This window comes from Pogona vitticeps, chromosome 4, assembly GCF_051106095.1.
Source record: "Pogona vitticeps strain Pit_001003342236 chromosome 4, PviZW2.1, whole genome shotgun sequence".
NCBI classification, from domain to species: Eukaryota; Metazoa; Chordata; class Lepidosauria; order Squamata; family Agamidae; genus Pogona; species Pogona vitticeps.
In genome coordinates, this window is record NC_135786.1 from 77,778,255 (window position 1) to 77,806,127 (window position 27,873).

General features: G+C 39.8%; 1 protein-coding gene across 4 annotated transcripts; it reads right to left on the bottom strand.

The window, feature by feature from the left end:
* Positions 1-5,105: 5,105 nt before the first annotated feature.
* DEPDC1 (DEP domain containing 1) lies at positions 5,106-27,642 on the bottom strand. Of its 4 annotated transcripts, none has more exons than XM_020795281.3 (12): positions 27,506-27,642; positions 26,599-26,864; positions 24,891-25,041; positions 22,152-22,270; positions 17,868-17,998; positions 16,651-16,698; positions 15,804-15,944; positions 14,588-15,421; positions 13,983-14,155; positions 12,570-12,746; positions 11,378-11,563; positions 5,106-6,589 (listed from the first exon to the last, which is right to left on the bottom strand). In XM_020795281.3, the coding sequence occupies exons 1-12, from the start codon at positions 27,551-27,553 to the stop codon at positions 6,449-6,451; spliced, it is 2,415 nt and encodes an 804-aa protein (XP_020650940.3). In that variant the 5' UTR covers positions 27,554-27,642; the 3' UTR covers positions 5,106-6,448. The 4 variants fall into 4 exon arrangements, with proteins under 4 accessions (XP_020650940.3, XP_020650941.3, XP_072853898.2 ...); XM_020795282.3 differs by lacking the exon at positions 27,506-27,642 and adding an exon at positions 27,324-27,396; XM_072997797.2 differs by lacking the exon at positions 27,506-27,642 and adding an exon at positions 27,098-27,252.
* Positions 27,643-27,873: the final 231 nt, after the last annotated feature.

Genomic DNA, 27,873 nt, shown 5'->3' on the forward strand with positions numbered 1-27,873 from the left:
GTTCCTAAGATGCATCAAACAAAGAAATATGACCATACAAATCCTGAATTCTTCATACACTGTGGTGATGAGATTAAGTTGTACAACAGGGAAGGAGAAATGTTGCCCACACAGGATCTCAGATATGTTGCTCCTCAAAATTCCATATCTGGAGGACGGAGATTTCCTGATTATCTTTCAGAAGGCAAGTAGGTGGAGGTAGGGATTCTGCTGTTTTTCACTGTGGTTTCTGTGCATCATATATATGGGTTTGCACATGTACAGATACATACTTTGTAACTTTTTAGATAGTGCTTTAGTTCATCTGTCACAGCAGGAGACTGTAGTAGTATGTTTGACTGCTACTATTTGTTAGTCTAGGGTTATTCTATTTTTTTCCTATTTAGCTTTATACATATACATTTTTATAGAATTTTAATTTTTGTTTACACCACATTTTCCCCCTTCAGTGACTATATTACTGCTTTACACTTCATTTCCTCTACTCTGTTCATTTTGTTTCCCTTCTCTTCTCTGCTATTTGTAAGGCCTCGTTGGACAGCCACTTTGCTTTCTTGCATTTCCTTTTCTTTGGGATGGTTTTTGTTGCTGCCTCCTGGACAATGTTATGAGCCTCCATCCAAAGTTCTTCAGGCACTCTGTCCACCAAATTGAGTTCCTTAAATCTGTTCTTAACTGCCACTGTGTACTCATAAGGGATTGGGTTTAGATTATACCTGACTAGCCCCGTGTTTTTTCCTACTTTCCTCAGTTTAAGATTGAGTTTTGCTATAAGAAGCTGATGATCAGAGCCACAATCAGTTCCAGATCTTGTTTTTGCTGACTGTATGGAGCTTCTCCATCTTTGGCTGCAGAGAACATAATCTGATCTCGGTATTGCCCATCTGGTGATGTCCATGTGTAGAGTCACCTCTTGTGTTGTTGGAAAAGAGTATTTGTGATGACCAGCTTGTTCTCTTGACAAAACTCTATTAGCCTTTGCCCTGCTTCATTTTGAACTCCAAGGCCAAACTTACCTGTTGTTCCTTTTATCTCTTGACTCCCTACTTTAGCATTCCAGTCCCCTATAATGAGAACGTCTTTCTTTGGTGTTAGTTCCAGAAAGTCTTCATAGAATTGGTCAATTTCAGCCTCTTCAGCATCAGTGCTTGGTATATAAACATGAATTACTGTGATGTTGAAAGGTCTGCCTTGGATTCGTATTGAAATCATTCTATCAGTTTTGAGTTTGTATCCCAGTACAGCTTTTCCCACTCTTTTGTTGACTATGACAGCTACTCCATTCCTTCTACGGAATTCTTTCCCATAATAGTAGATATGATAATCATCTGAATTGAATTCACCCTTTCCTGTCCATTTTAGTTCACTGATGCCCAGGATGTCAATGTTTATTCTTGCCATCTCCTGTTTGACCACATCCAGCTTACCAAGGTTCATAGATCTTACATTCCAGGTTCCTATGCAGTATTTTTCTTTGCAGCATCGGACTTTCCTTTCACTTCCAGGCGTGTCCGCAGCTGAGCGTTCTTTTGGCTTTGGCCCAACCACTTCATTAGTTCTGGAGCTACTTGTACTTGTCCTCCGCTCTTCCTCAGTAGCACGTTGGATGCCTTCTGACCTGAGGGGCTCATCTTCCAGTGTCATTTTTTTGCCTTTTGTTTCTGTTCATGGAGTTTTCTTGGCAAAGATACTGGAGTGGCTTGCCAGTTCCTGCTCCAAATTGATCGCGTTTAGTCAGAACTCTCCATTATGACCTGTCCGTCTTGGGTGTCCCTGCACAGCATTGCCCATAGCTCTTCTGAATTATCCCTTCGCCACGACAAGGCAGCAATCCGTGAAGGGGGGAAAGTGTTATAGCAATGCAAATTGTTTTATCTCTGTTCAGTAATTATTGATTTAATTTCACTCTTGCTTTTCCACATTACTTGTCAGGTCAGAACATTTTTTAAACAAGGATAATATTCTGTGTATGGCAGTGAAGCCTTGTCTAGGAGAGCTGATATGGCGGCTTATAGACTGTCTATATCTCAGTTCAGTCATCAATCCGAATGGAGACCACAGCCAAGAACATAAGAACATAAACATGAGAATGTAAGAAGAGCCCTGCTGGATCAGGCCAAGGACCCGTCTAGTCCGCTTCCTGTATCTCAAAGTGGCCCCACCAGATGCCTTTGGGAGCACACAAGGCAACTACATACCTGTCTCCTGACATCACTCCCCATTTTGAAGTACATTCCTTTTAAGCCTGGAGATTATACATGCCCATCATGGCTTGTAACCTGCGATGGACTTTTCCTTGAGGAATCTGTCCAGTCCCCTTTTAAAGGCATCTAGGCCAGATGACATCACCACATTTTGTGTTAAGGAGTTCCACAGACTAACAATATGCTGGGTAAAGAAATGTTTTCTATTCTGTTCTCTCTCTCCCAACACTCAATTGGAGTGGAAGCCCCCTGGTTCTGGTATTATCTAAGAGGGAAAAGAGCTTGCCTCTATCCACTTTATCCATCTCCTGCATAATTTTATATGTCTCAATCTTGTCCCCCCTCAGGAGCCTTTTCTCTAGACTGGGGTCTCCAAACTTTTCAGGACACAACATATATGTTCCAAATTTTCAAGGGCTGAACATGTGCATGCATACATGTGTATGCCTGCCTACATACATTCCTGCCCGCCAGGCTGGATAAAAAGGTAAGGAAGGCTGGATGTGGCCTGTAGGCCATAGTTTGGAGACCCCTGCTCTAGAGTGCCAAGCCCTGTAGCCGTTCCTCACAAGGGAGGTGCCCCAGCCCAGTCATCATTTTAGTTGCTTTCTTCTGCTTCTTCTCCAGTTCCAGGCCAATTAAATGTCTTTTTCGAGGTGCGGTGACCAGAACTGTATGCAATACTCCAGGTGTGGCCTTATCACTTTCTATAATGGCATTATAATGTTGGCTGTTTTATTTTCAACTCCCTTTAAAAAGAAATCAGAAAATGACTGAGATTTGGAAGGGCAGCTATAAAGACAGTAGAAAAGATCCTTGAGTGTAATGATGTCACTGGAGACCAAGCCAAAGAAAATCTATATTATGGCATTCTCAATTACTATGTACAGATGTAAAAGTGGGACAGTGAAGGAAGCTGATAGGGGAAAAATTAGTTCATTTGGAATGTGGAGTTGAAGGAGAGCTTTACCTATACTATGAATTGCTAGAAAGACAAATAAACAGTGCTAATGTAGAAGCTAGAATGATTAATCCAAAGCTATTGTGCTTTGGGCACATTATGCTGGGAAGAGTTGGAGGCCGCAGGAAGAGATTTAAAAAGAGATGAATCAATAAAGGAAGTCTGTGAATGCTGAGCAGGGCAGTTAAAAATAGGACTTTTTGGAGTTCACTTCCTGAGAGTCATAGTTCTTTGGAAGGCACCCTCTATATAGTCTAATGGGCAGAGACACTACCATTCCCAGACATTATTGCAACATCTTAAAAAAAAACCCCATTAACGATAGGAAGCTAAAGCCAGGGAAGGCAATGTAGCTTAGATGTAGGCGTTCCCCCAGGAGAGTGAAATGTAGGTGTCTGTAGGTATGTGTTTATAGGCTGAAACTTCCTGAATTCTTCCAGGGGAACCTCTGGAGAATTCTGGGAGTTGCAGTCCAAAAACAGTACAAAGCGTACCTCTATTAACTGCTCATATTAGACACATTTGTGAGGAACACCTTGCAGTCTGCCAGACCTGTCTAAGAGTGAGATTTACATGACAACTCCTTCTCCTTTCTCAATAGGTGTAGTTTCCTTAGGCATCTGCTTGTTTAAGAAAGGCAAGAGAGTTCAGGGTACTTTGTTACTGTTAACCTTTTTCTTTTTAAACAAATGGTTTTCAAAAACTTCCTACCTTAAGTTGTTCCACCCAAAGCATTGAAGATTCTGTGTTCAAAAGTTGGTTGATACCCCCCAAGAAAGAAAGAAAAAAACACATAACTTTGCCTTAAAACAAAAAGTTATGGTTGAAGGTATACCTTTGAAAACCATGAAATTCAAAACACAGGCACATTAATATACCTTAACTTCCATCTCATATAAACACTACAGCACACTAGCTACCTTACTCTGTACACATTGCATCACTGGTAGTGTGAAAGAATTGAAATCAAACACAGTATCAGGATCTACAAACAGAGTTGCAGTACCATCCTAGTCAGTTACATAATCTTAACCCATGCAGTCCTCTAATCCAATTAATTAGTATTTTGAGAAAGGATGTTTCGTTGTATTTCATGGATGCAATCCTAGGTAAACACTTATTTTGTCTTCTGGGAATCACAACAGAACTCACCTTTTGTATTTATCTGGAGATGATGTTAAGATACAAGGACATATCAGAATACAACTTCAACTATAACTTTTTGAAACCACAGTCTCCCCACTTTGGAAATTATCAGTGAGGATTCATATCTGGCAGGGAGACGAGTTGATCACCATTAAAGTATAGTTTAACGAAGAAGCATTTGACAGATTTTAAAAAAATCTAATTAATATTAATATAGAATAGAGATACAGAATAAATATACAGTATATACTGTATATGAGCTCTATTGGATCTAGACTAATATGAATTGTCCATTGGTTTCATCATAGGATTGAGGATGGACCTTATAAAAGAAGCTATAAGCCTTTCCTTTGCAAGACCTAAGCAAGGCTACTAATGATAAGACCTTTTGGAGGTCATTAATTCATATGGTTGCTATAAGCTAGAAGTAAGTAACTTGAAGGCTTGTAAGAACAGCAACATCTTAGGTTCCATTGAAATCAATATGAAAGTTTGTCACAACTTAAGATTCAACAAAGGCAGGATTCAGTGCTCAATGTCTGGCAGAATAGCCAAAATGTAGTAAGGCTGGTCTCCCTTCCCCATTGCAGCCATCAATGCACCTCCAGGAGTTACTCCAGAGCACTGGCAAATCTTTTGGAGCTGTTGGGTTATTTTGGCAGCTCTGGGAATTGTGGAAGAAATAAAAAGGAAAGTTGTGTTGTGACAGCCAAGTTGGATTTAACCTAAGCCTGGATCCAATCAATTACCTTGAATTCAAACAAAAAATAACAAAGGCAAGAAGTCACAGTACATGGAGCAAACAGCTGTGTACCTCCATTTATTTCAAAGCTTTATAGACACAGGACACTTTTATTGGTACCCATGTAAACAATGAATGAACTAGTCTTTTATGGCTATTGAAACAATATAGTACTCTTTTTTTGATGAAAGGCAAGGTGTGCAAAAATGATCATGCTTGATCATGATCTTATATGCAATGTATTATCAGCTGCATGTTATCTCGCCTCTCCATCAACAACTGAACACACATCTTTTTGAGACCATATATAGATTTACAGTAAGTGCAAAGTATGAGAAAAATCTGCATATATGAAACAAAGTTTCTGGCAAGCCTGTTGTTTATGTGTCAAATAACACGTAGTACATGTTGAAAATGAACACAAACATCAGCTTGCTAGGATAGCATGAACATATAATATTTCTCAAAACAAAACAAAACAAACAAAGACTGACATTTATTTCCACAATACTACTAAGCTCAACTCTTCCTTCTTTTTGGCTCTTTTTTTTGACACATTCTATTGAATTGTTCAGAAAACAAATATGTACAGATAAAAACACAGTTGTTAAAATGGCTGAAATTCTGTTGCTCAGTGTAGTAAGTCACAACTAGAGTAAGCCTATTGAACCAGTGAGGATTTGGTGAGTCAGCTCATCCATGAGCTCCACTGAGTCAATGGGCATAAGCTCAACTGTGACTTACTGTGCTAAGCAACAGGATTTCAGCTAATGATACCAAACTTGCCTGGGATCTGAGAAAGTGGCACTTTTTTCTTTGGTACAGTTTTCAATGGACAGAATGAAGCTGCAGTCAGCATTCTGAATGTTAAATTTGACAACATTTGTTTCTTAGTCTTTCTGGTTATATTTTGGGCTGAAAACCTGAGGAGTTGTAAGTGATATTGCCAAACAGGTAGGTACCAGAATGGAATCATAGAGGGGTGCATGTAGTTAATGGTTAGGCTCCCAAGGTTAGGCTTGTCCCCCAAAGGGAAAATGAGTCTTGCAGGTGCACAATGCAGAAGTGCACAAGTTGCTAATATAGGCCTCAGCAGAAATTGCACAGATCTGATCACTCTTGGCCAGAGTATTAGCAGATACGGCGGCATTCATTCTCAGTTTCTTGGTAGCAGCCCATTTAAAAAACTTCAAAGAGCATCTGTTCAAAGTTGCTGGGTTGATTTGTAAATACTGATGCCATTCTTTGCATACCTAAAGTTACAAAATGGAAACTCAAACCTATTTCACCAAGTTCACATTTGTGTTTACTGGCTCACTTAAACGTTGTTTGTATTGATGATATTCATATCTCAAAGCAGTTGCTTAGCAAACAAAAATTTTCAAATGGTATAAATTAATTTCTCAAGGTACGAAACTTTGGCTTTCGTAGACTGAGCATTGGCTGCTTAATTTTGGGCTTGTCTTCAAACAAGATGGCTTCACTTTCGGTGTTTGGAAATCTGTTCCGATATATCTGTGGATATTCTTTCTGGAACTGAGAAAGATGATATCAAAGATTATTTAAATATTATTTTATGTCTCTATTAGTTTTAAGTCTTAATCAATTTGTTTTAATTAATTGTTTATTTAAGACTTTTTTGTATGCTGCCTTGGGCCCCCACTAGGGAAGAAAGGTGGGATAAAAATGAAATACATAAAGCAAAAGCTTATATTGAACACAGTTAAAAGCAACAACACTAAAGAAGGTTGCTGAATGTAATAGACATTTTCTGGCTAGGTCAGATAACTTGCCATGGCAGATCTTTGATATTAAAAATTAAAAAGCCAGTTTCATCAATCATGCCAAATTATTTACCATTAAGAAAGCTGAAGCAATTTGTGATGGACTTCAACATAATCTCTCTAAATTATGTGAACAGGTAACAAAAATGAGAGTGAAGCTCTATGTCAATAAATGTAAAATGATGGATAATCAACATGTTCAATGATGTGGGCTGAAAAAGCAGGGCCTAATCAGAGATCTTGAAGTTTCCAATGGATGGCTCAGTGAAAAAGTCATTTTGTCTGATTTGGCAGTGTCAAATGAATAATTTACACATAAAGTACCGTGTTTCCCAGAAAATAAGACAGGGTTTTATATAAATTTTTGCTCCAAAAATGCATTAGGACTTATTTTCAGGGGATGTTTTATTTTACAGTCATGTCATCTTCTTCTGGTTGCTGCACAAGGGTGGAGGATGGGGTTTCACTTAACTGGGCCTTATTTTCGGGATAGGGCTTATATTACGAGCATCCTGAAAAATCATATTAGGGCTTATTTTCAGGTTAGGTCTTATTTTTGGGGAAACAGGATATTATTCTGAAAGGGACTGAAAATCAAATAATGAATATGACACTAAGTTGCCTTATTCATTTGTGATCACATATATAGCTATGTTTTGGTCATTCCCTCTCAAGATATTGCAGAGCAACAAAAATGAGAACAGGGCAGCCAAAATGATCAGGGAAATGTTCAATCTTCTGTACAAGGAAAGGCTAAAGTATTGGGGGCTGTTCAGAGAAGCAGAGACAGAAATCTATTACTGAGGATAGTATGATACAGATTTATAAAAGTATGCATCTGTACATAGAGAGATGTACAGAAGTACATAGAGAATCCCCTGCCAATACAAAAATGGTGAGTCCCCCAGTTAAAATTCATTATTTTTTATGTTCACACCAATAAAAAAATGCTATAATAATATGGCAGCAATGCAGTGGATCTGGATTAACAGTGGAATCTAAGAATTCCATTAGACAGAGCTCTTAGTGGTCACTAGATGCAACCTTAAAGAGAAGACACATTGTGTTCCTAAACATGAATTGCTTGACAGAACCAGCAAAGAAGGTGGGAGCTGATGCTACACATTGCTTGTGGACATCCTCGAAGAATCTGGGAGAACAGCACTGGAAAGAAGTGCTCGACTTCATGCACTCTTGGTCTGATCTTGAAGAGGGCATATGGAATGTTCTTATGCCCCAACATGGTACTGTACTAGGACCAGCCCTTGTTTCATACTATGTTATACGTTATACACTTTGCTGCAACTGCAGTATGTAGCCCTTTGCCTACTGAAAACTTTTGTAAAGAACTGTAAGAGCTCTTATCAACTATAAATGATAGTTTATCATACAGTTGGAATCTGGGGGATAGGGCAAGGGCAGGGTGCCAAGCTGAAGTACTGGTAAGGTTATTTACTTGTACTCGATAACTATGCAAATCTAGAGCTACCCACCAGCAGTTCTTTACTGGAAGACATAATAGAAGGAAGAAGTGAATTTGTGAGTACAGTACTGACTTTTACTATTGTTTGGGAACATGACACGGTATACACCATTCAAGTCATTACAGTTAATTGAGCTCATAAAGCACTCAAAATATTATTTGGGAGGTGGACCCTCTCCATTTGGAGCAAATTAGCTCATGGGCTTTGCCAGTTCACAGGTGCTTGAAACTGGCTTCTCGTGACTCTGCCTGTGTCCCTCTCATTGACAAAACATGAAAGCAAAGTTTTATGTGGGAGTGGGAAAAAAAGACATCAAAGTCTGCTGCAAGGATGATTAAGACAGCCCAAATTTTCAAAAGTTCATACTGTAAATAAGAATGCTGACAGAAAAGGCCAAGTTCACATTCCTTTTTGCCCATAAAACACATACCAGGAGAGGATTCTAGGGGCAGGCACTACCAACATAAGGTGCCTATTAACAGCCAAAATGATCATTATTCATCCAAATCACATTTCTGAACTGAACTAAAAACCAATGTCTAAGGCTTCCTTCTGTTTTTGAACATGTTCATAAATACACCAGTTAAATGGAAGGAAGGGACTGTTATTCTCTTTGTGCGCCCGCACACAACTACTGAATATATTAGCCCACTTATCCATGTTTTTATTATGTCCGTTATATTTATATCCCATCTTTCCTTTGAAGAGCTCAAGGTGACGTGCAAAGGCTCTCCATCTTGATTTATTCTGTAAAAACGCTGTTTGAGATAGATTATGTTTAGGAAGGCTGGTTCAAGGTCAACCAGGACATTTCATATTCCAGTGGAGGCCAGAGGTTGGATCTCCCACACCTCATGATGTGGCATTGATTCTGAAGAGATTCTACCATGGGCCACATTAAGCTGCACTTACTTTCTTGAGGTAAATCCTAAGCCTCACTGTCACCAGTTGCTCCATGTCAAAAGAGGGCAAGCTGTCCAAGGGATACCTACATGCTCTGGTTTACGTCCCCCTTTCCCCATGATGAGAGGGACTCAATTACGAAAAACATAGCCAGAAGCTACCAGGCATATGTCAGAGCTGTTGTATTGTTGGGCCCTGTTTTGGCAGTTGGTGAATGCTTGCCCCAGCAGCTCAAGGACAAACCTCCAAGGGCTCTGGGAGAAAAAGGGTTTTGTTAGCATTTGGAAGGGAAACAATGATCGGTCCTCTACCCCGTTCTTTGGCTACTGGGTTACATAAGCTCTTGTCCCTACATCTCTTTGTCCACAGAACTGTGTCAAGGCATGCACAGTTTGCATACTGCACAGAGCAGCATGGTTGGGCAAGGATAATACTGTATTCATTGTTCCCCTTTGGGTATAATGCAGCAAGAATGCATATACGTACATAAAGCTAACATGAATGTTGTGGACAGAGAGAACACGATTCTTTTCAGAGTAACTCAGCATCACCTGTTATTATAACCTCCAAATAAATAACTTTTCTTCCTGTTATTTCTTGATGTTAACAGCCCCCTCCTCCCCCAATTTCCTATTGACTGAAAATGTATCTAACAACTTCTACGGTTCAACTGTCTTTTTATGATTGGACAGTGAAGATATGCTATCAAATAAGGACAACTGCCCACGGATATACCTGGAAGATCTTGGCCTCCTTGGGCGAAGATACAATCACTGTTTTATAGCTTATGTTGTCAGTTTCTTTCTGCTACAAAATATTGGCTTAAGCCATTTTACTAACCAGAATGAAATCACAGTCTATTCAGACATTTGGCTGAATTTAAAGAACATTTCAAAACCCCACAAAGTCAGCATTACTGAAAAAGAGAGAACAAGCATAGAGAACAGTGGACAACAATGTGGTGATTTAAAAGCCGCTTGTTTACAGCTGGGCTCCAGTCATAAGACTTGCTTAGTGAATTCTAGGACAAGTTCTGTGTAGTAGTTTGTTCAGAGGAATTTCCCAAAGGTTTTTCTGCAGAACACCAGAAATCCTCTGTGTTAAGATCTGCCAAAGGTTGCTGAACTTTGCCTCAAAAGTAGATTATAAGAAAGTGGGTGTCAGATGACCTTGAATAAACCAAGTTCTCTTGGAAAACTGAATTCTTATGGAATATAATACCTACTTTTTTCATAATGATACATTCAATTTAGTGCACTAAGAATACCAATGCAGAGGGAAAATGGGGAGGAACGTATTGTAAACATTACTCTTTTAAGGCGGCAATCTATATATACCTATGCTTAGGAGTATGCAGCACTGAATCGAATTTGTCTCGTACTGTGTAGTAGGTAGGGTGAGAGACTAAGACTCAGGAGACTTGGGTTTGACTACATGCTTGACCATTAAAACTCAGGGGCTAGGGTTGGTACACCCTAAACCACTCATTAAACACAATTCCTTTAAAAATTATGTTAGGATCACTATAAGATGGTTCTGACTTGACAGCATGTAAAACACACACACCTGGTAAATTCAATCAGATCTGTTTACAAGTCAGTGTACATAGGGTCAAGCCTCTGCTCCTGACTTGCCATTGTGTTATAGTAGCATCTTTAGAAAAAAAAAAGAACCCAACTCATCTAGTTTGGAAAAAGTTTTAGAAGAGGTAGCTACGCAAAACTGTGCTAGATTTTTTTTTGGGGGGGGCATCAACAATCAACTATACCTCACCCGAGGATCTAATGTGGTGGCCCCTCCCTGGCACAGGTACAGTCCTACTCCATAAGAATACCAAGTTATTAAGGTACCAATTGGGGTGCAGAGCTCCTATGACTATCCCCTTCTTGTAAGGAATGCCTCATTGGGTGTCACAGTATGTCTCATTTACAGTATGAGAGCTAACATGGCAACATAAAATCAGACTATAGCAGTCTTCAAATAGAGACCCAACTAGAGAAATTTAGGCCTGTGTTTCCCGCACCAAAATAACCTCTTTCCTTACAGATGGGTTTTGTTCACAGAAGTGCTGGAGATAACTTACTAAAATCTGAGGGCTGACAAGGAATGCCTATGTTTTAAATCCAGGTTTTATAAAAGTTATATTCCATCACCTGCTTAAGTTTTTTCTTCTTTTCTTTCAGAGATAAACGTCTGTCCTTAATAATGTTTTCTAAAAGTTCAGCAACTGCTGCCTGAGATGTAGAAATTCTTTGTTCATCAAATTCCTGAGATGTAATCCTCCTGCAAAAGGAGTAAGTGGGGAAGATGGTGCTCAATTCATCCCCTAAACATTCAATCTGCAGAGAAAGAAGCAAGATAGTGAGAAGCTCTCGGCATTTTCACCAGAACTGGTATAGTGCACTGAACAACAACAATTTGAAGTTTCCAATTCAGACCCATGCTTCGTTATGGAATGGCTCAAATACTGCAGTATTCTTTTAGTCCACAACTTGAGCTCTGAAAAATAGGGCACAATTGGTCCATCAAGTGTTTTGGACTATAATCCCATTAAACCCTTATTGGCTTCTGAGAGTAAAGTCCAAAGCATCCAGAGGGTTGCTTATCTCCGATAATAATATAGATCAGGTTATCAGGGCTGAAGCTGCCAAAGGGATAAGATATCACACATAGCAATAGAATCTAAGAAAGCTACATTTTTTTTTAATGTTGAAAGATCTAATGTAGTGATAAGTAACCTTCCACTGACAACCTCCACCTTTCATTGATTATCCCCATCAAATGCCTCTAAGCAACAAGTAAAAAATAGCATAAAGTGTACCTTAGACAATTTCATTATATATTTATAATATATGCATATATCTAAGATGTACACTGATGTCAGGATTATTTCAATCCTAGGGACAATATGTTTGTGCGTGTGCTAGGGAGGAAGAAACAGCATGAGTTACAGCAGAACAGAAGATTAATGCAACACATCCTGTTTGTCAAGTAGTATGGACTATCAAAATGCATTTTAAAAGCCTTAAATAGCCTTGGGGAAGGTGTCTCAAGATAAAAAAGCTGATGAAAAACACAATGGCCAAAATCCCATTTCTCCATATGTTCAGTTGATTCAAATAGACCTACTTTAGCTGTGAACAACTTTAGAGTAGTACACGTTGCAACTAGAGTACACCTATTTGAATCAGTGGATCCTACTGTGTTGACTCACCAAATCCCCGTTGATTCAATGGACCTAATCTTTTCTGACTTATTACATGAAGCTTTAAGATTTCAAGCAGTGCATTTTATGACCTTGCGTTTGAAGAGAAAGAGACATGCTTTCAGTTTTTTCTCTCTCACCTCAGTGGTTTTTAGTGTATCTAAGTGGTCTTGCACGGCAACTTGTAAATAACTTGGGATATCTAGAATTTCTTGATGATGATCCATTAGAAATGAAACAAGCCTTACAGCCAGCAACTCATCAAGGTCTACTTCTTCTTCACAACACAAGATACATCGAGAAAATGTTTGTATCATCTGGAAAATGTAAACAAGGAATTACAAAATAAATTTGTACCAACAATTGCCCCAATACTTTTGCGATGCCATATGTGACAAGAAAGTCTGTGCAAGTGAGTGCATGGAGTGTCATGCAAGTGAACTAACTGGCAGGTAGTTCCCAATGCCCACAATGGATACACCTGCTGCCAGTGGAGGAAGCCTGCCCTTTCAGACATAGCAGTCATTTAACTATATGGCATAACATTTTTGCACTACATCCCACACTGACCTATGCCTCCTTTGCCTAAAGCAGTAACTGAAGACTCAATTTGGGGGTGCAATAGAGGAACAGGGCTTTTGCCCAAATATCCTGTGTGTGGGTTTTCCAAAGGCATCTATCTGGCTGATCATGTAGAAAACAGGATGCTGGATTCAACAGGTCTTCCGCCCAATACAGCAGGACTCTTAACTGCAGTAGCTCGCTGGAAGAGGGACTGAGTTTTCCATTTCTCCTAATAGCCTATGGGTGACTGTTAAATGTTTTGGTAGTTGCTAGTTTTATGACCTTTTCCCCCCTAAATGCTGCCTTAACTGCAATAGTGACAGAGCAAACAAAAAGATCAGTAAGTACAAGAATATTATATACAAAAGTGTATCATATTTGCCGGCGTACGACTTTTTGGCCCTGAAAAACATGCCTCCAAGTGGGGAGGGGGTCGTCTTATATGCCGGGTGCACTTCCAGCAAACCCTCCCTCTCTCCCAGCGAAGTCACTTACCTGGTAGTAAGACTGAGTAGAACTAGCCCGCTCCTCCTTGGTAGCCTGGGAACAGCCTGACTCTAGTGCCAAACAGCTGACTGTCGGGAACCAGCAGAGAGGCAGCAGCCATTTTCACATGGCTGCTGCCTCTCAAAATGGCTGCCGCCTCTCTGCTGGTTCCCGACAGTCAGCTGTTTGGCGCCGATGCTGTTCTTCTTCCAGCAAACCCTCACTCTCTCCCAGCGAAAGGAACCTAAAGCGGCAAAACTAACTCTCCCCATGATGCAGCCAAAGCAGAATCACACATGCGGAAGAGGGGTAGTCTTATACAGCAAGTATATAACAAATTCTACATTTTGAGTGGAAATGTTGGGGGGGGGTGTGTCGTCTTATACGCACAGTCGCCTTATACGCCGGCAAATACGGTACTTAGACACAATTTGGCATACACAAAGAGAATGAGTAATTTGAGGAAATTTTGGAAAGAAATTTTGGAAAGAAAGAAGTCTTACCAAAGACCTGTTGCCCATTGCATCATGAAGTCTTGGCATATCAACATTTTCGCTCATGCGAGATATCATGCGCATTAGAAGTTGAAGTTTTCGGCGATTTGGTGGTGGAAGTAGAAGGCAACAGATCTGCAGTGCTTCAATAGCAACTCTTTCTAAATGAGGTTGTAACAGTTCTACGGAATTAAGAATTAGGGAGAGACACTCTCTGTAAGCATTTTGCTCCTATAATACAGGTGAAGACTAAGTCAAGAGTGCTCTGGACTCAGTACATTAGTAATTAGGTGCGAGGGGACTAGTCTAGTGATTTGAACTTGGCATGCAAATTTTCTTTTTCTGTAGAGACTGTTCAGAGAAGAATCAAGGGTATTATGTCAGTTATGCATACTCTAAATTATAAACAGAACACACATGCACTAAGAAATTGATGTTGGTTTTGCAAGACACTAGCTTAAATGTTACTTATCTTCAAAGCCCGTAGAATCTCTGTTAAATTTTTTTGTTACATCTATTTAACCATTAAAACCCTGGGACTGGTGAGAAAGCAGACATGCAAACTTGTTAGTAAAACCAACAAACCAAATAACATGCTTCAAAAGCAATCTTACGTGATGTGCCAGCCAACATAAAGGAACTGGGAGAAAACGTGCTTTCTGAAAGTTGGGTTGCACTTTTGCTGAGTCTTTTATTGATGGCCATATCAGAATCCCTTGGTTTACTTCCCATCTGAGCGACCCCTTTAATATTGCTTTGAAATTTTTGACCAAAAGAACCTACAGGGTGTGGTTTCACTGTGATCTCTGCAACTGGAGCATGTATGCCACACCAACTGCACTTGCTATTTCCACATAAACTCTGAGACCTGCGCAGCTGGTTGGATTTGTAGTTTGTAGTAGTTAGCTCTTGATCTGGAAAACTTGATGCAGAAACTGTCTTGAAACTTTGTACTTGTTTTTGGCTAACATTATTTAAGCAAACATTCAACAAAGAATTTGGCTTGGGATGCAACAGTGGGTTTTCGTGACATGCGAAGGGCATTTTGTGAACTCCAGCTTGAGACAGGGTTTTCCGTCCATCGTTAATATCCGTGCTTGAGACCGTATCTGCAATTCCCTCCAAAGAGTAGCACCTTGCCTGAAGTCTTGGAGGCAGAGTTTGTTCATTTTGCGGTCTTGAAATATTCTGACAACTGCCACCCATAAATAGCACATTACCACGCTGCAACCTTATGTTACACCCCTTTTCAGTTGTACAATTTTTAGAAATAACTTCAGTAGTTTGAGATCCATCTCTTTGGTCAGTCTCACACCGGAGCAAACTTAGCAGGAGGCATTCAGTTGACTTGAAAGAGTTTAAATGGGGAGTTTTTGAGAGCTCGGGGTCATTCTGGGTGCCAGATTTTCCACTGGATTTATTTGGAATTGTGATGTAGCCACACAAAACTATCAAAAAATGAAATACAGGTTCAGATGCAGGCCATGGAATAATACAAGACAAGCAACATAACTGAAAGAGTTGAAGTGGAGAGTACAGTGTTAGTGAAGCTGAAGGAACTCTTGGCTCAGCTGGAAGATGCTCAGAAACATATAAAAAGAACAAAGATATATAACATACCATTTTTGTCCAATGTTTTCTCCAATATAGCAATTATGATAACTTCATGGTACTGCACATGAAACCAGAAGTCATCAAAATTACGAATTATTCATACTAATTATCCATATTTCGCTATGAAATCAGGATAAAGAAAGTATTTTCCCTTAACCCGTCTTTGCAACTCCACACTGAAATCCTGCAGCAACCTAATCTAGACTGGATACATACCTAAGATGTTCGCAAATAATTCATAGTACTGAAAAGTAAGCAAAGGTTCGGGAAGTTTAAGAAAATAATCAGCAACTGTTTTGAAGACATCTCGTTCAAAACCCGCATATGTTGGTTGGTTCATATCAATACTTCTAGGCCCTAAAGTAAAACAGAAAAAAAAACCCATCCATAATACTCATCTCAATTACATAAAAAAATTATAATAGTAACAAGAAACACTGTAAGTAGAGCCTACTGTCACTTAAATAGACATCTTCTGCCAACTATGTAGTATCTGCATGAAGCAACATTCCCTCTAGTTTTCCAGAGCACTGGGTAGGGCCCCCATTCTGTGTGTGGGGGTTTCCGTCCGTGACCGGAAGAAAATGGGTGGTAACACTGGCTCAGTTGTGCCCCCCACCACCACCAATGAAGCTTAGAGGGAATGTTGGTATGAAGTAGTATACCAATTAAACTGTTTTCTTGAAAATGCAATAAAAATAAAATGTTAGCTGCAGTTAATCATTATTGAATTTGGACTAGATAGACATTTAACATGATCAGTCAAGACAACTATCACTGTACAGAGGAGGTATAACAGCAATTTCAGATAAATCTTTACATTGCACAATATGTTATGGAACTACACAGCTCTTTCATTTTTATTTATTTATGTAATTTATATCCCGCCTATCTGGTCAATATGACCACTCTAGGCAACTGGTCTTTTTGCTCTTATTCTTTTACTCTAGATGGAGTTTAGAACAGAAAAAATTAAGAGAAATTAACAATATACTACTCCTATTCCACTCAACAATTAATTTGGTTTGAGCATCTGACACCTCAAATATTTTTTCTAACTTACAGTTTGCCAAACACTTCATAGCTGACAGTACCCAGTGAGGGAGATCTTCTGTAAGAAAGAAAAATAAAAATTTAACAAGTTGTCATTATTTTTCCATGAACCAACATTATATATTTAGCTTGTTTTTATTCAAGCCTTCATCCAAGGAATCCAACAGTATATACGGAAAGATACCCAATACAGTACTTGAGATATCTTGCATGGTTATTGTGACATTTAAAATGGCAAGCTAGGGTCAGGCCAAAAATTATTCATATGCCCAAGGTCATTCTCTTATCGTCAAAGAGGAATGGATAGTTGAACCTAGAGTTCCTAGTCAATACATTACACTTGCTTGCTTTTAACTGACAAGCAGATTTAAAATACATAGGCTGAGAAGTGGCTTACATGATTTCAACCTTATTTATTTTATATACCTATTTCTCACCCTTTCCAGGCTGGTTTCCAATAAAATAAAATAAAATAAATTGCAAGGCATTTATATGCTACTTATTTGCAGTGATGCTATTGAATACTTACAGAGAAGTTCCATCAACAGGATTCAGTAACAAATTTTCTAATTATACCTAATTGTGTACTACAATTATATTCTCAGGATACAGGTAGACATCATCACTCAAAATAAATTGTGTTGTTACCCTGTTATTTCCTTTTTTTTCTGGACTTTTCCAAAAGAAAGAAAGGAAAAAATAAAACCAGCAGTGAAACAGAAAGGACGGTTTAGAGGATGAAAATGAAATCTGGATCTGTTTTAAATTTTTTGCATGTGAAGGACTGCAGTTGCACAATAAATGTCTCATCTGAGGCCCATTCAGGCATTCTGTAGTTCAAATAAACACCAAAATACAAGCTAGCTTTTGTCCCCCACCATCCTCACTCCTCATGCAGAGGACAATCTGACCAGCAGAGTCTCATGTACACACTGAGATTTGCATTTAATCAAGAATCCTGAAAAAGCAAGATCCCTAATCATGAGTAGAGCCTTCTCACATAGCAGAGGTTCCCATCTTCAGACACTCTACAAGTGGAGATTGATGACAGAGGGTATGAGGCTAGGTGACCTTCCTTAGCCTCCACTGTGTGCTTACTTTCACTATACTTTGCAATATCTGAACTGGGCTCTGACAGCATCTTCAAACAGAAAATTATTATTTTGGTCATGTTTTGATGGGGAAGAACACATCCAGATATTACTAAAATAAAGCTACTGGGCTTGCCTGATTTTTCTTGCAGAAGAACGACACCACGTTTACTTGTATTAGTCATGTTGTATATTATATATTGTGGAATTACTTGAGCTGGGTCCAGAACTTCTTCCAATGATGGTATACCTAAAATAGTCTGCAAACTGTGGGGAGAAAGGAACAAACAATGCAAGAAATGAGCAAATAACATTTGGAGCTTCTTAAGAAAACAGGATTGGGAAAGGATCAAATTAGTGTTCAAGCAATTCTCAAATAATAAATATGACTTTTCCCCACTGTGTTGGTCACGTGCAATCTGTGAATCAGTCATGTTTCATGTGGACTTCACCACTGAGAGATCACAATAAATAACATCCAGAAGTCTACTGATAGTTTTTTTTTGTTACTATTTTTAAATTTTTATTATTTCAAGGGTAAGGGGAAATGAATCGGGATAACAATGAATATATCATGTCATTTCTTATCACATATTATCTATGCTTACACATGTCATTACATTAAGAATTTTTTAATCTGTTAATTGCTTATATACTTCCAACTAGAGTTATTTGACTATTTTGTATTAAAATTATTGCATTTGGCTTTCAAGTTATAGAATGGATCCAGTTATATACAGGTTCCCATTTTTCAGTTGCTTCTTAGATTGAATTGTCTTTCAAAGCTTCTGTTAATATGTCCATCTCCGCCACTTCCATAATCTTTTCTGTAAATTCTTCCCGGTTTGGTATTTCAGTTTTCTTCCATTTCCATGCATATAATATTCTGGCTGCAGTTATTATATGTATTACCAAATGGCTATCTCTCCTATCCAAAGTCTATGGCAACATATTTAATAAAGATAATTATGTTTTAAATAGAATATTACATATTAGAATTTTCTGCAAACATTCATGCAGAAGCCTACTGATGTTTATACACTGTGTGTATAAAATGCTCCAACTAATTGTGGCTAACTGATGAGATAGCAAGGTACATTATGTTTGCACAATCTGGTGTATGCCGTGGCATCTCATACTTTAGCTGCAATTAGTCATGGCAAGTTACATAGACATTATGTGAACACCAACAGGATTATTGTTCTTTTTAGTCGTTACGTTGTGTCTGACTCTTCGTGACCCCATGGACCAGAGCACACCAGGCCCTCCTGTCTTCCACGGCCTCCTGGAGTTTGGTCAAATTCATGTTGGTAGCTTCGATGACACTGTCCAACCATCTCATCCTCTGTCGTCCCCTTCTCCTCTTGCCTTCCAAATTTTCCCAACATCAGGGTCTTTTCCGGAGAGATTTCTCTTCTCATGAGATGGCCAAAGTATTGGAGCCTCAGCTTCAGGATCTGTCCTTCCAGTGAGCACTCAGGGTTGATTTCCTTAAGAATGGATAGGTTTGTTCTCTTGGCAGTCCAGGGAACTCTCAAGAGTCTCCTCCAGCACCACAATTCAAAAGCATCAATTCCTTGGCGGTCAGCCTTCTTTATGGTCCAGCTCTCACTGCCATACATCACTAGTGGAAAACCATAGCTTCGACTATGCAGACCTTTGTCGGCAAAGAGGATTGTAGCCAACATAAAATTAGATCTTATTAGAAGAAGGTTGGTCATGTGAATCCAGCTTTGTTTTCAACATAGTGTCTAGTCTAACTCTCCTGTACTGTTATAAAAGCATCCTGTTTAAGAGATAAACACGGATAATTTAGAAATACAAAATGCTAGAGGAAGACAGAAAGCTGGCACTTTTCAAGCCCAGCAGAAATTTCTTGAAAACCTACAGTTGTAATACACATACAGTGGTGCCCCACATAGCGATGATAATCCGTGCAGCAAAAATTGTTGCTATGCGGATTCGTCGCTATGCAAAATTAAAAATCCCATAGGAATGCACGGAAACCCCTTCAATGTGTTCCTATGGGCTTAAAACTTACCTTTTAAGCAAAAATCCTCCATACGGCGGCCATTTTAGCTGCCCGGTAAGCGAGGACTCCATCCCTGTTTTACCCGGTGGCCATTTTGGAACCACCGATCAGCTGGGGAAAAATCATCGCTACGCGAAAATCGGTAAGCAAAACAGCTTACCAATCATCACAAAGCGATTTCCCCATAGGAAACATCGTTATGCGATTGCAAAAACATCGTCGCTATGCAGATTCGTCGTTAAACAGGGCGCCCATTATGCGAGGCACCACTGTACGTCCCCCACTAATCTTTAAAGTTAAGCTACTTTTCCTTTCTAAAACCCACAATGTCTTGGTAAAGCTATTAAAATAAATCTGATTTTAAAAAATAATTTAGGGCCACAACTATTTTTAATCAGTGGTGTACAAGCTTGTGGAATTCTAACCTTCAACATGGTCTGTGCAGGGTTGCCACTTAAATTTTATTTTTCATTTCCGACTTTCTCTGACTAACATTTGTCAATTTCCCATTCAAATATAACCACATGCTGAAAAATGAATAGGTCGTGTTACATTAATGCAAGTCTTAATGAAACGTTCTACTCTACAGCTACACAAGTATCAACTGAGAAAATATTTGTCAAAGTAAAAGATTTAATATCAGCTTCTTTCAACATTAACTGCAGCAACATCTGTTTTGCAATAGCACCAAAATTTATACCAAGATCGAAACTTCAATTCAAGTAAACTCTGAATGCTAACAAATGACATAACATTTTTGTTATTGTTTGAAAGGTACACTAAAAAATTATATAAACACTCTATCTAAAATGGTTTCTCTGAAGCCACATTACAAAAATTATAGTTTTGAAAATGCAGTAATAATCAAGTTAGAAATGAGAATACAAGTAATCTGTTTTTAAAGAATAAAGATCTAAAACTATCACTCCTACAGTTTTCTCTCTCTTTTTTTTGTATCTCTTTTAGTTTCTCATCAATTGTTTCCTCTTCAATTTTGGCTTCTTCTCTCAGTCTTTTTGTTAGCATTTTCAAGATGTTTAATTTGTCCCTCAAGTTTCTTCTTTCTTCTGAATTTCTTCTTGTTGCTTATGGTGTTCAGCCTCCTAGTGCTTTGTGTAGCGTGCATGGGTGTGCCTGACTGACTGCCACAGATTCATATCCATTACAACAGATGCAGGTTCAAGACAGCACCATAAATCTGACATTGACAGACAACAGTTTCTTCATGCAAGTTCTCAATTAACATTGACTTATTAACTGAAAATCCACTTTCAACAGAAGCATTACCATGAGACAGGACAAGGTACATTTTGACAACAGTCTACAGGTCTGAGAAACTTTGGTTGGACATCAAAATACCATTGTAAAACATATCCAGTCCAACTTCATCAGTCTGTTTTTCAACATATGCTTGAAATTGAGCCTTGAATTCATTGTGGGCAGCTGTGGTCAAAGCAGTATATTGTTGCTTTGATTTTTCCGCTACTATGTCATTGATCTGATTTGCTGCATGTACATCTTCAAGAACATACCCTATTCTGGTGATTCCAAGATTTGGCTTGTATAAAATGATAGTAGGATCTAATGCTGAAAGGCCACGCACCATCTTGAACTTCAAAGGACTTTTCTCAATCAACTTTTCAACAACAGCTACTACCTTGTTTCAACACTCTAGGCAAAATTCAGCCACTTGACGTTCACTTAGTTTAGTTTCTTTCAACAGCTTATTTGCTACAAAGCCAACGTCAACCTTCCTTCGGTCAAGCAAGTTCTCAGACAATTTCATGTCAATCGTTAACAACTGGGAACTAGAAGACACATGTTGCAGCTTTTCTGATTTTATGCAACGACTCATTAGCTTCTTGATTAGTTTACACATTTCTTCATACAAAAAGGTGCCAATGGTTTTTGGTTTTGAAAGTGGGAACCCTATGTGAGACAGTACAACATACCTGTGGTTTCCCCAGTGGCATAGCATGGGTTGTAAGCACCTGGGGCAAGCCAAGTATTGTGGGGGTGTGGGGTGGGAGAAGCCCTTGGGGTGGTGCCATGAAGCAGCTGTGGAGCCACTCAAGGTCTACGCTGGCGATGGCAGCAGGCCCACAGCTCTTGGTGGCTTGGACTCAAGTTGCCAAGAAGGGGAAGAGGAGCATGAGATGCAGCTGTGGGAGCGCACTGGGCAGGGAGACCCACATGCCCCTAAGAATTCTGCACCCAGGTCGACCTCCCCTATAGCCCCCCTGATGCTACGCCACTGAGTTTTCCAATCCTTTGAAGACCAAAGCAGATTATTGCGATAGTGGGAATAATCTTTTCCATTAACTAACAGTTCCATCCTTTGGGTATATTGGAAAATGAAAGGAGGGAAGACTAGATATGACCACTCACTGTAACATAATAATGCTTCTCCAAATTTCTTCTATGTCAGCTGGAGTTATTTGCCTGATATGTGCTGTCTTTTCTGTACCCATCTGCATTGTTTCACCTTTTATATTTTCTGTGTTCTCCTGCAAAAGGGCAGTAACAAGTGCACAAGTGTTATTCAAAGGTTACTCAAGAGTTTCTAATGACATTCCATCATCCACTCATCCCAAATAGTCTGGAAGCTAGTTAGTAATCATACCCATATGAGATAGATAGCCATCTCAACGTTCAGCCCAGAATAAAGCAAAAAGCCAGTAGAAAACAGTTAATTTGTCATTGACATCATCTACTTTGAATAGGTTGAAGGCATGTTACATAATCTGAACAGCAAACTTGCAGAACACTAAAGGTCTCTGAAGCCATTCCAAAGGAACAAAACCATTTTCTCAAACAATAGGACAAAGTTTGATTGAGAGGCCTTTTCGTTGTCTTTCGATCTCTCTGCTAACATGTACTTGGCCTGTGTGAAGTGGTTCTTTAAGTAAATAACCAAGAAGGTGTGCATCAGTCAGCCACATGCTTTTTCCATCACATGTTGACCTCCAGTTTTCTGTGCCTCAAGGAAAGGACAGTGGACTACTAAAGCAAACTTCTGGGGACAAGAGTACGGGAAATTTTCATCCACAATGAAAGCAGGGATACCCTTTTGCCAAATAAGCGGTATGGAACCTTTGGCCAATCACTGTCAGTTAACTATAGCTCCCATCATGCCTCACTATTGGTCAGGTTGGCTAGAGTTCATGAGGACTTTAAATTCAGCATTCCAGAGAGCCTCTGAATTGCTAAATTCGTAATCCTGTGGGGATTTGACAACACAGGCCCCTAACCTTGTGCTGTTTTTTTCCTCTGGAGAACCCCAGTCTACATAGACAAGCATATGACACGTAACAAGTCCTTCACTGCAGGTTTTGGTTTGGTTTGGACTACTTATACTTCTAAGTAATTTGAATCCTCAAATTCAAAAGCAAATATTTAATGGTCTATAACATAGATTTGCTAATGACTCAACTATGCTTGCCTGGGGAATCTTAGTAGTAAATGTACCATACATTACTGGCTTAAAAAAAGAAACTACCATAGACTATCTGTCAAATACTGCTAGCTGAATGTTGCATTACTTTGCACATAGTGCTTAAGTGAACTGCATCGTGAATACATTCCTTTCAACAGTGGATTTCCAGATGTTTCAGACACCAGCTTTAAGAATCTTCTACAAGGGACGTGGTGGCGCTGTGGGCTAAACCGCAGAAGCCTGTGCTGCAGGGTCAGAAGATCCGGCAGTCGTAAGATCGAATCCACACAACGGAATGAGCACCCGTCGCTTGTCCCAGATAAATAGGGACCACCTCGGTGGGAAGGTAAACAGCGTTCCGTGTCTAAATCACACTGGCCATGTGACCATGGAAAGATTGTCTTCGGACAAACGCTGGCTCTATGGCTTGAAGAGCGGGATGAGCGCCGCCCCCTAGAGTCGGACACGACTGGACAAAAATTGTCAAGGGGAACCTTTACCTTTACCTTACTAATGGCTACACTGGTTGGGGCATCCAGTGACTGAAGCTGAAAATATCTGGAGAACCAGAGGTGAGAACTTATGCCTTGAAAGCCACAAAGGCTACATTTTTAATGGGTAGCAAGTTCAGGTTTGCTAAAGAGAAAAGTACTTCATGCAATTTAATTTTTTTCTTTTCTTCTTCTTACATAAATTATAGTTTTCTATAGTATTAGAACAAGTTTGCCAAAGATCACTATTCCAAAACTAAGAAATTAATATGTATTTTAAGGACATAAAGAGCATAATGCCCCAAATCCTGTTGGAAAGGATTCACATGAGCAACAGGAATGACATCAAGATTGCAATGACAAAACTCCCACTGATTAAAGTCTTCCTTCTGCAATATGGGGGTGCATGCGACCTCACTGCTTTGTGTGCAAGCTATACACACTTAAATGCCAAAAGCCTTTAAACATCCGCAAGCTGATGCGGATGTCATTCCCTTTGCACAGACAGAGCTGTGCAGCAGGATTTCAGCCATTATGTATGAAAATATGTAATGATTTAGTGCCACATAATCATTAAAGAAATAGTTGTGATTTTATAAAAAAAATAATCAAAATACTAACCACTCAAAATATTTGCTACGTGTAGATATCCACAATAAATTGTCATTTTATATACTATCAAGCTGGAACTGATAGCAACCCTAGTTGCTAACCTGTTACCTGATATTCCTGAAAAGCCACCAACAAAACAGCACAGAAACATATCCACCCCAGGCAAAACCCACCCAGAAGTTTTTTAAAAGGAGAAAACAGCAGTTACCTCTCTGTAGACACACACACAGGCTCACTCTAGAAAGCATGAGCTCTCTCAACTGCGACAGACCCTATAATGGCTGACAGAGCTACAGTACAAAGAAGCAGCCTCAGCGCCACTTAGAAAGTTGAATTGCCCACCTTTTTTCCCTGCCTGTTTCTGTTCTTATGTCGAAACTCCGTGCACAAGTTGAAGCAGTATTTTTCTATTGGAGCAGTTCGTAAGTTGAAACGTTTGCAAGTAGGGACATGTGTAAGTCGAGATTTGACTGTAGTTTGAGTTTCCCATAACATGACCAAAGTATTCCAGCATTCTGTATTTTAGATTTACTCCCAACTAAATAAGAAATGCATTGCATCCACTATTAATCAAGGACAACCTGTTACCTGATATTCCTGAAAATCATACTTTTTGGGAGTCCTCCGGGAATAATTTGACAATTTAAACACATTTTCTGTTTCTTTAGGTATATTTTCTTCATTTTCACGCAATGGACACCGGCGTGGCAGAATTTTAACTGGAGAAGCTGGAGGAAATCTATGATTTAACACAGAAAAATTCAGCATTACAATTACAATCGAATTCAATGTTATTGTGGTTTCTTGATCTACTCTGGTAAGAGGTTTACCGTTCAGGGTTATAAGATATACAGTATTTGAAAGTGTATTGAAAGTCAATAATTTTCATTGTCACACAAGTTACTACAGGATATGAAGCAGAGTTGAGTGGACAACTTGTCGCATTTGAGATCTTACAGCACTGCAGCTTCTGTAAGCCCCTCCAGCACAGATGAGGCAAAGGAAGAGGAACTGCAATCCATCAACATTTGGAGGACACAGCCCCAAAATAGAAAAATTATTAGGTCTAAAACAGAACAGTATGAAACCATCATCCTCAACATTACAATCACAACAAAAATGAGCATTACATGATCTAAGTTGAGCTAAGCATATGATCAGATGAGCATCACCTCTCCGTTTGGACTGCCACAGAGAAGGGCTGGTGAGGAATCAAATGAGGCGCTTGCAAGAGTGAACCAGCCCACCCCCCACAGTGTTCCTACCTTCACCCTTTTGATGCCTTTCAAGGGGAATCTACTATTTTGGTGTGGGTAGGATCACTCTGTATTGGTTCATCATCTCCAGCATGTGATCACTGGGAAGGGACCAAATAGCTTTCCTTTTCAATTTGCCAATTTCATAATATAGGCAAATTAAACTTCTTTGGCTTTGTGGAAGTGTTTAATTTCCAAAGGCAGGAGCTGGCTGCTGTCTTTGGAAAGGAGAAACCATGTGTGCGCGCTACCTTTGTGTGTGCCTATGTGGCTTGGCTTGACTTTTTAACAGTGGCAAGTGGAGCATTGTTGCCATCAGGAGGGGAATTTCCAAAGGCAGTGTGGGGAGGCTGCCTCTGGAATAGCTGAACCCTTCCTTGCTCACACGTGTGCACGCCATCTACATGTCCACGGCTTGGCTTTTTAAAAGGGGCAAGTAGAACAGTGTCAGGAAAATTTTATTTGCTTTTCTCAACTGGCTCTTTAAGAGAAAGCAAAAATCTCTCTCGTTTATTTATTTATTTGATTTGATTTGTACCCTGCCCATCTGGTCTATAAGACCACTCTAGGCAGCTTCCAATACAACATAAAATAAAAATATAAATAACACAAAATATTAAAGAGATCATACATATAACAGATGTAATACAAAACACAAGAAATAAATAAAGAAAAGTAAAGGGAAAAAAATCAGATATTAGCTGGAGGGAAGGCCTGAATATATAGCCATGTTTTTAATTGTCTCCTCCTGCTTCTCACAGTGGGCTAGTGGGGACCAAATAGGGTTGCCTCAGCTTGGTATGCCAGTGGGATGTGAAGATCAAACCAAATAGCACACCAGATTTGTACTTAGCCTGCTCCATAAAATGGGTGTGTGGACAAGTCCTAATTTTTATTTCTGTCCCTGATTCAAGAGTGGAAATTATGAAACCCTATTTTGCTACTTTGGGTAGTAGCTCACAAAATGGGAAAATCAACTGATTTTCTGCATTTCAAGCAATCTCTTTTTTTCACATTATATCAATATAACAGGATATTACCTATACAAGTTCTGGTTGTCATCTAGATTTTCAGAGCCCCATCTTCCTTTTACATCCTCAATCACATGATTTTTGAGAAACTTCCTTAACAGCTGAATAGTTTGCTGCCTAGTAACCTCTGGACCAAAATTACTGTTCTTTCTAAGCAGTTCATGAAGCCAGCTGATTGCCTCTGCTGCAGTGAAACAATTCCCGTATTTCTTGAAATGTTGCCTGTGTTTCTTTCTTGGCATTTCTGCTCGAAAGTATTTAGTAACTTCATTCCACTGGAAGGCAGAAAGAATATGGAAATTTGAAAAACACTATAAAACTCAAGAACTCAACAGAATTGGGTTCATGAAGTTAAAAAAAATACATATACTGTAATTTTTTTAAAGCTTCATATTAGATATACTGTATATTCCTTGTGGCATGTATCAGAGTAAACAACGTGGACCAGCAGCCTGCGTGATTTTAAACCCGCACGTTGGGAAAAGCAAATTGATAATACAGTACTAACTAAAACCTGAGTAGAGAATTTGGCGAAGACGATCAATGGCCTTAGAAGCCCCATCCAAATAAAGAAATCAACTCTTGCAGCGTGGGGAGGAAATCACACTTGGGATCTGTAGTCCACGTCCATAAAGTATCCTCACGGCCCCAGCGAGACACGGGGTGCATCTTGGATAGGAAGAGGAAACCCGCACGAGTGGCCATTTTAACGCGCGTGAGCCCAGGTTCTGCACCTTGACGCGGGGCCTTTGTCACGTGTGAATGTCTTGGCCACGAACCAACCCACTCTGCTTCCTCCGACCCCCTCCGTCCGTCCAGCTCCTTTCAATACAGTACTCCACATTTCACTAGAGTGCCTCCTCCCTCGGAGGTACTGAAGTGGGGCGCCCCTCGCCCCGCTCCCCGCTCTTCTTACCAGCTTGGTGGCGCGATAGGGACCTGGCGACACCACCCGAGTCTCCATAGCGCGACCCTCCGGTGGGAGCAGGAAAGCCTCCGCACGTCAACCCAACTGCTGCCCGTCTGTTTGAACTGCGCTCCGGAGTCCCTGATTGGATAGAGGCGGCGCACGTGACCTCCGCAGGGCCCGCCTCCTTCCCTGTCGAGCCGGAAGGGAGGCGCTTTCAAAGGTTTCTTTGTGATGGTTAAGGGCGCCGAGGAGGCGGGGGCTGGTTGTGTGTATGCGTTTCCTTTGCTCTGCCTCGCGAGGAGTACTGTCACGTGGATATTTGCCTGCTATTGGGATATTAAACCTGTGGGAGCCTAAAGGAGACAGTTAGAAAT